Source organism: Quercus lobata, chromosome 4, assembly GCF_001633185.2.
Source record: "Quercus lobata isolate SW786 chromosome 4, ValleyOak3.0 Primary Assembly, whole genome shotgun sequence".
NCBI lineage: Eukaryota > Viridiplantae > Streptophyta > Magnoliopsida > Fagales > Fagaceae > Quercus > Quercus lobata.
Window position 1 is genome coordinate 81,572,212 of NC_044907.1, and position 9,023 is coordinate 81,581,234.

At 33.7% G+C, this 9,023-nt stretch overlaps 1 protein-coding gene across 2 annotated transcripts; it reads right to left on the reverse strand.

Moving 5' to 3' along the window:
- Positions 1-2,810: 2,810 nt before the first annotated feature.
- Positions 2,811-8,612, reverse strand: LOC115987438 (transcription factor bHLH35-like). 2 transcript variants are annotated; one of them, XR_004091087.1, is made up of 6 exons: positions 8,332-8,612; positions 8,065-8,227; positions 7,597-7,830; positions 7,270-7,440; positions 3,294-3,378; positions 3,118-3,210 (listed from the first exon to the last, which is right to left on the reverse strand). XR_004091087.1 is itself a non-coding variant. In XM_031110975.1 (5 exons), the coding sequence occupies exons 1-5, from the start codon at positions 8,412-8,414 to the stop codon at positions 3,121-3,123; spliced, it is 741 nt and encodes a 246-aa protein (XP_030966835.1). In that variant the 5' UTR covers positions 8,415-8,602; the 3' UTR covers positions 2,811-3,120. The 2 variants fall into 2 exon arrangements, 1 of the variants encoding a protein (XP_030966835.1); XM_031110975.1 differs by lacking the exon at positions 3,294-3,378 and having other exon boundaries at positions 2,811-3,210; positions 8,332-8,602.
- Between the last annotated feature and the right edge of the window lie 411 nt (positions 8,613-9,023).

Below are 9,023 nucleotides of genomic sequence, written 5' to 3' on the forward strand. Positions count from 1 at the left end.
AAGTCCAATGGAAAGTGGAGAATGTGTGCGGACTTCATGGACTTAAATAATGCATACCCGAGAGACAGTTTTCCCCTTCCTAGGATTGACTAGCTCATTGATTCAACAACTGGCCATGAATTAATAACCTTCATGGATGCTTTTTTAGGTTATAACTAGATCCTCATGAATAAGGAAGACGAAGAGAAAACTGCATTCGTGACCAGCCAGGGCCTGTATTGTTACAAAATCATGCCATTTGGATTGAAGAACATAGGTGCCATGTACTAGAGACTAGTAAACCAAATGTTCAACAAGCAAATAGGTAGGAATATGGAGGTCTATGTGGATGACATGCTTGTAAAGCAAAAACTCACCTTGACAACCTCCAGGAGACATTCGGTACTTTAAGAAGATACAGAATGAAGCTCAACCATGCCAAGTGTGTTTTTGGAGTCTCGTTAGGGAAATTCCTCGGTTTCATGGTCTCTCAATGAGGAATTGAGGCGAATCCAAAAAGGGTGAAAGTTATACTTGACATGACTTCTCCAAGGATAGTAAAGGAGGTGCAAAGGTTGACAGGATGGATCGCAGCATTGAATAGGTTCGTCTTGAAGGCAACTGATAATTGTCTCCCCTTCTTCAAAACTCTTAAGCAGGCCTTCCAATGGACATACGAGTGTGAAACGGCCTTCTAGAGCCTTAAGGAGTATTTGGCTAAACCCCCACTCTTAAGCCCGTTAGTAGAAGGAGAAGATCTATTTTTTGTATTTGGCTGTATCATAAACGGATGTCAGCTCGGCCTTGATTCGTGAAGAGTCCAGGGTGCAGCGACTTGTTTACTACACTAGCCAAGCCTTTTAGGGAGTCGAAATGAAGTACCCACGAATAGAAAAAATGGCCTTCTCCTTGATCGTCGCTTCAAGAAAGCTTTGTCCATATTTCCAAGCTCACACTATCATGGTGATGACGGATCAGCCAATTCGGAAAAGCCATGAGCAAACTCGATGCAGCAGGACGCATGGTCTAGTGAGCGATTGAACTAAGCCAGTTTGATATTGAATACAGGCTGAGGACAGCGATCAAAGCCTAGACATTAGCAGATTTTATCGCTGAATTCACCCTTCTAAACCCATATCCAGAAGCGGAATACTGGACAATATGTGCAAACAGTTCATTTGTCGCAGGTCTCGGAGGCGTCGATGTAATTATAACTTCAACTGAGAGGAACGTCCTTAAATATAGGGTTCAACTCCAGTTCCCAACGACGAGCAATGAATCAGAGTATGAAGCGATCCTTACCAGCTTGAGGATTGCAAAAGCTCTAGGAGTCAAGAATTTGAAGCTAAGAATTGATTCCAAGCTAATTGTTGGGCAAATAACCAACGAGTATGTAGCAAAAGAGGAAAGAATGAAGAGGTATCTGAAGCTAACAAACCAGTGATGAGTAGCGATAAGTGGTCATCCAAACGAGTGACATCATTATGGATGAACGTAAAGCGCATTGATCTCAGAGGTAAACTCAACAATTAATGGCGAATGATGAATGGATATGTAGCCATTACTGCCGTCCTCTTCCAACTAGTTGCATGGTCGTTACAGACCTTAAATATTAATGATTAAATGGTCATTACTGAGCCATTAAATCCACCACCTTAGGTGCAATGTAAGGTTAAGCCAATAGGCTAAGCATTTAATCTCAATTGGGCTATATAAAGCCAGAAGAAACAAGTAAGTGCATTATGATTACACACAAAACTACTCTACAGATTATTGATTTCTAAAGAGTCTTAAGCTAACTTAAGCATCAGAGGGTCTTTGGCAGGCCCTAACCGGTGCCGTTATTTACATTCAAGGACGGAGCCAGAACTTTGAGTTAGGGGGGCGGTTTTATTGTTGGTTGTGTGCGGCGGTTTCAACCTCTGATTCTGCTACTTAGCTGCTGAGATTTTTTTATATTTTTATTTTTTTGTAGGTAAGAACAAAATTATTTTTGCTTATAATTTTTTAAAAGACAAGGTTATTTATTTTGGATAAAATTAGTTAATTTTTAGTTTTACTGGTAATTTTTGTTGTTGAGCTATTTTTTTTAGGCTTGTATATTTTGTTTGGATTTTGGACCTATATATTTTTTTATGGTCATTAAAATAAGGAAAATGCTAGAGCTACAAGTTTTTTTAGAAATTACTGATGTGATAAGTGATTATTGGTAAGTAAAAAAATGATGTGAGTGGTGTATCTGTATGCGAACCAATAGGAATTTGCTACCATAACAGTTTGTAAAAATATTATAAAAAAGTTTGAGTATAACATTACTCTTAAAAGAATCAATGATATTGCCAAAGAGAAACAAAATATAATTTTATAGAACAAAATTGCTAAAATTAGTACACATATATATAATAATATTTAAAAAAAAAAAAATTTAGGGGGTACAATGGTTCCGTCCCTGTTTACATTGTGTTCTCTCTTAAACAGGAATGCTCATTGTCCACTGGTACAGACGAGAAACATACTAATGAGATGAAATCTCGTTTTATCAGGTTCAATAAAACATCATTAATGTACTGATTAGAAAAGATTATTAGGTTGATGCAACAAGCTTCTAGTTCTTGGATTTAGATTTTTTCAACTTTCAAAAATAAAATTATCCTCCTCAAAGAAGATGCCATTCTCTTACTTATGGTAAAGAAAACGAAACTGGAAAATAAAAAAATAAAAACCAAAAAATTTGATGATAATGAACATTTGATATGTAGACATTTCCTAAATTCTAAAATGGATTCCAATAATTTGACTCGTTGAAAATTGAACTAATTTCATATGATTCGAAAAGCAACGGGAAACGGCAAACAAAATTTTATTTCCAAGGATACTTCAAAAGGCAACTTTAATCGGACAAGAAGTTATTCTAGTATTGAAAAACAAGTTGACAACATATAATTATTTCAGATGGCGGAGTTAACTAAAAACTATGTAGCTTTCCCCTAAGAAACAAGACCAAAGACTCTTCATCAAGGAAAACAATGATTAAATTTAAAACCCCAACAAAGAGTTGAACTAAATCTTCATGAAAACATGAAAAGGACATAGTGACCAAACATCCCACCAATAGAGGATTCAAACTTCAGTCCCACGTCATTAGATGCTCATAGGGCTTTGTGGATCATTGAGAGCCGCAATAGCTGTTTCGATCCTTATCTTCAAATGATCTTTCTCCTCTTCATCTGCCTGCAAAACATATAGAATGTTAGCAAATAGCAATGAGCTCTACTTCTCAAATTACATCAAGTGGAGGAAAAAAAGCGCTATACTAAGTCACTGGCCATCATCTATGTGCCTTGTACACATCATGAATATCACTTTGTTCTTGATTTAGCTCTCGACCGCTGTATTTATCTGGTAAAGATAGAATAGTACGGATTAGAACACCAGCATTTTCTTTTGGAAGCATTTCAGGTAGTGGATTCAGTCCTTGATTGACGTGGCTCTTACGCCCAAGACATAACCACATATGAGCATTGCCTAGTAGAGTTACAATGGTTCTATTTGGTACAAAATTTTCAAAGGATTGATTACTCCTTTCATCAAATCTTGGAAAAGGGAAGGGATTGTGTTTCGTGGGTGCGTATTGAGAAAAAATTATTTAGTACTTGCAGTGTACTATATGATTCTTTCCTTTTTCACATAAATGATGAACCTCACAACTAATATAATTTATCGAACCAACTATTATGTAAGAATAGAAAATACCAAATCGATGAACTTTTGGAATACTGAATTTTTACTCGCGTGAGGACCATCAAGATGAAGAAGATTCAAGAAGAAGAAGTAAAAGAGCGACATGAAAACCAAATCCTAAAAACAAAATATTTAGAGTTGAATATTTTATAATAGTTGTAGTGCTTGGAAGATGTCGGCCATTGACCTTATTTTAGACTTCTAAAAAAACTCTAGCTTTGGAACAATAATTGATTGATAATAGTTTTTTTTTTCCCCATTAATTTTGAGTTGATTATGAAAGTACTAGAAGATTTGGACAGAAACGGGAAAATGACCACAATAAAAACTGGTTCTTATCCGTGGATAAACGGGAAGAACAAAATGTGCAACCAAAACCTTCAAAATTTTCATTTTAGAATCATAACTAGTACCGATTGACAAGTGACATAAACTATTTTATTGAATTGGCCCCCATTAGAAAATTTGTCAGATCTGCTTTGCAAGTTGCAACCAACAAAACAATAGAAACATGATGATATGAAACTTAAAGAATTAAAAATTGAGGAACACCGAATTTTCGGCTTCATTCATGAATAGAAAAGCTTAGTTGTTCCCATAAAAAAAAAAAGAGCTGAGTTGTTTTCCATTAAAAAAAAAAAAAAAAAAATTGGAGAAGCTAAGGTTTTTTTTTTTTTTTTGTTTTCATGTAATTATTCTTTGATATTTTTACTAAAAGTTTTACTGCAGAGAAGTGCTGAAACTTTTGGTGCCCACTCCATTATAAAGTATCAAATAATTTTTGGTCTCTTCTGTCACTAAAATCCAAAGGCCTCTGTTACCTAAACAACTAAACTTAACTTTCACAAAAAAAAAAAAAAAAAAAACCTAAACTTAACAACTTGTCAGTATATATAGTAAATACTTATAGGCTCCGAAATCGAAATGCAAAGAAAGTAAACGTGACTAATTAAAAGACCTAGCTAGCTCCAAACTAACAGTGAAAAATTAAAGCTCGTGGGAATTGTGTTTTTGATGAAATCGCATGGGAAATGAATATCAAAATGGAAACACGTGCAAATTTTCAATTTTGCCACGAGAATTTCGTTCCTTTGGGTTGAAGCTTCAAGGAAACAAGAATGGCATTGGCAGCACTCGGGATTTGATTTGCGGGAAACTTTGACCCATAAGAGAAACATGTTAGTATTTGGTATTCAAAATTTAAGCACTAGTAGAGAGAGTCATGGAAGTGGAACCCAGTGATGTTGCATAGTGGGAGACGACACGACAGACATATGCATGTGATGTTGCTTTCACAATGGCGGACCAATTTCTTTAATTCTTGGGTCTACTCTAGTTTTATTCACCCAATTACTATAAGCTTCAAGCTCATACATGATACAACAACACTACTCGGCTACAGTTTTACTGAATCCATCGATCATTAAACTTCTTTTTTTTTCATGACCACGCAAAAATAACAATAATTGTTTTAGTTTTCTTTCTATTGCTTCAATTTTTGTCTTTCATCAATCTATATAAATAATAGAACTCCTACCCTACTCTCTAAAACAACCGATGTCAATACCTAAAAAATAGGAGTTCTGCTACAATCACCGAATGATACTTCACTACGCTCCGTTTATCCAAAAACAGATAATTCACTTAATTGGCTCCACTATAATAATACAAAAGTAAAATGGATGTGTGAAAATTTCGATACAAAATTGTGTTGTGAAATGTTTTCAGATGCTATAACAGTCCAAATCCAAATCCTACTAATTAGACTAGGCCCATTAAGGAAACCCAATTAATACTAAATTAGAAATTTAATTAGGGTCTATTGAAATCTTACATTTAATTTAACCCATTTTAAATCAATCTTCAATTCATGAAAAAAGGAAAATCTAATTGGATGATGGCATGATACATGAATACAAAAAAAAAAAAAAAAAAAAAAAAAAATTTAAGTGGACAGACAAATGATGATAGTGTCGTTTTATTTTTTTTAAAACAAGATTTCAACTTAAGATGTATATATAGTGCCAACTGCCAACCCTATCCAGTTACAGTATCCACTCTTCTATAAGCACGACTCAAGCATGTCCTTAATTTTTCGTCTCGAATTGGAAAACAATGTCTAGTGATTTCGATAGCAATCTAATCCAACTCAAATAAAAAAAAAGACTAGGAAAAAAAATCTAGCTAGCATGAGTACTTACTGACTGTGTCTTTAATTATGCCACATTTAAATTCACAGAAAAGAATGGAAATTTATTAGGATCCAATTAGCCCCAAGTATTTCCTTGGTCTCAGTCCCACTGAAGCTAATGGGAAGGGAGAGGAGACTTTTGGTTTTTAGTTAATCGGGAGGATGGGAGAGGAGAATTGAAACTCAGAAGATTCAAAACCAATATATAAACTATAAACTATTTACGAGGAGCCTATATCTAAGTTAACACTTCCGGAAACTGTAAATATACAAATAAATAAAGCGTATGCAATGTAGGATTCATTTGTGGTTAAAGTGGCTATCTTTATCTTATCTTATGGGGTCCTTCCCTCAGAATCTGGATTACGCAACTCATCATTTCCCTAAAATACCATATCACAATCACATAATGGATGATCCACTTTATTAAAGTGTGGTCTATCAGTTTTCAATCCCATAGACCCCACTCTTTCAGCTGTTTCATTTCTTTTCCTATCTCTCTGCGTAATATACTAATATTCCCTAATCAAACAATTAATTTTGATCAAACTAACACAAGGTATCCAACCACTACTATTGTCAGTTATTCTTGTTTTCTTAGATAAACACATAGATAGATCATAAACCTAAAGATTAATTATTATTACAATATTTAATTTCGTTAATACAATTCTAGCAGCCAATCCACCTTTTATGATATTTTAACCAGAAAATTGCTATATTTATGACATTTTCACAATAAGTTCAATATGCCATGTTATTATTAGTTGTTATTAGTGGGAAAAAAAATAGAAGAAGTAATTTTAGTGGTGGGTTTAAATTGAAATCAATAATAACTTACCATTTAAAATTTGTTATAAACATGTTGTAAAAATAGAGATATCATAGAATTTTTCATTCTCTTGTAATTTTAAATAATCTTATACTATTTAATAAATTTTTATTATATTAATATTTTGAACATTTTATCATTACATTATATGTTCTTTTTTTATCTTTCATATTTAAACTAATAATTTTTTTATTTTAATTTAAAAATTATATATATATATATATGTATTAAAAATTAAATAGTAAATAACCATTGATTAGCTTGAAATTTAACTTGTGTAATTATGAAAGATAAAAAAAGAAAATATGATGTAATAATAAATTTGTGAAAATTTGTATTCCATAAAAAGAATTATTAAAAGGTGTAATATTTATATATATAAAATCCTTACACGCTTGCGTGGATAGCAAATCACTAGTTTGTTATGCTAAATGATCAAAATTTGCTTTTCAAAAAAAAAAGATCAAAATTTGGAATATTAAAAGAGAGAGAGAGAGAGAGTTAAAAGCAAGGAAAAGGGACTAACCTCCACGAAGACTGTTTTGACAAGCCTCCCAGAAAAAGCGGTGATGTTTGCAGTAATAATTTTGAGCTTTAAAGATTCAAAGACCTCACAAAGTTTCACCATCGTATCTGTCCTTTTACTACATGTTAGACTCACCACCACAGTTTTCTCTCCCATGTAAGTAGCTCTGAGCTGCACCCCATTAATTATTTTGACCAAAAGTATCAATAATAATAATAATAATAATAATATATATCAAATCCAAAGTTAAATTATTTACTAGTATAAATAAGAACACGTTTTGTCTTGATGCGAATATATGAGAGAGAGAGAGAGAGTTGTACTCACTTCTAGGACTTCAATAGGGGAAATTCTTGAACCCCCAGAATCATAAAATTGGTCAGTTTTCTTTTTCTTTGATCTCAACAAGACAGGTAACTCCAGATCATCAAAGTCATAACCGGGATTTTTCTTCAATTTCCCGGATTCAAGATCCATTATCTCAGCTTGGATTCTTTTTTCTTGGTCGTGCAGCTCTTGGATATAGTCAATTGCGTCCTTGATTATCGATGCCTTATCCATCTATATAAAAATGTCAACCAAAGGATGGAAAATTAAATAAATAAATAAATAAAATTACAGAAGAAAATGGTGCACATTAGCAAGGTGATAAACCGATCGATGATCATAATCATTATTGCCAGTGCACGATAGCATACATAAGAACTACTAGTTTTAATTAATTAATTAATTAATTTAAAGTAGAGTGCATGTGTAGGTGTAGGTGTAGTTTAATTAATGGATGGAGGTACTGACCTTGCTAATATTGGGGACCACCGCTCTAAGTGCAAAGAGTCTTTCATTCAGCTTCTTCCTCCTATTCCTCTCTGACACAATGTTCTTTGAAGCTGCCGATGATGCTGCCCCATCTGGTGAGCTCGAATCATAGTACCCAGAAAAAGCCTCATCCAATCCCCAACTGCCATATCAAAATTAATTAATTAATTAATTAATTAATTGTTGCTATTTGAAATTGAACGAGCAAAAAACCACACAGATATAGTTAAAGAGTATAGATGATACCTATCAAGCTCTTCAGTTTGGAGGAACATATTGGTTTCCCAATAATGTTTGTATTGTTTATATTCTTCACTCATATTCTCCATATATGCCTTTGTGCTGTCGTGGGAGGATAGAATACAACAAGTAGTATTAATAGAAAGAGAGGGAGAGTGGGAATGATTAATTATGATGCTTTCTTGAAATGGAGGTTTCTAGGCTTAAAATATATATATTTTTTTCTTTTTTTCTTTGCTGAGCTCTAAATTGGGCATTTATAGTTGGGGAAAGACTGGGTTTCTTCAGTTCCACGTGGGAAAGGCAAATTCTTCTTTCTATGTTTAATGGTTGCTTCCTAGAAAGATCATTAACCGTCCATTTGAGTCTGAGATGTAAAACATTTTGGTCTACAGGGCCGCGTAAAGACATTTTTACCAAAGAATTATATATATATATATATATATATATATCTTTATTCCAACACGCCTAGTGTGGAGCGTGTGTTGTACGCTCCTAATAATTGGATTTGGGGGTTGCTTTCAACTTCTCCTTTGTCTTTCGATTTGGTTGTTGGGTGAAATCAGCAAAAAAGGTGAGTGCTACACACGCTGTTGCGTGAGACTTCGTATTGTCTTTATAACAAACTTATACGGTTTTCAATGGATAGGGGTGCTTAATTGTTTTTCTAAGCCGCAAATTTGTCGTATCAGGGCCGT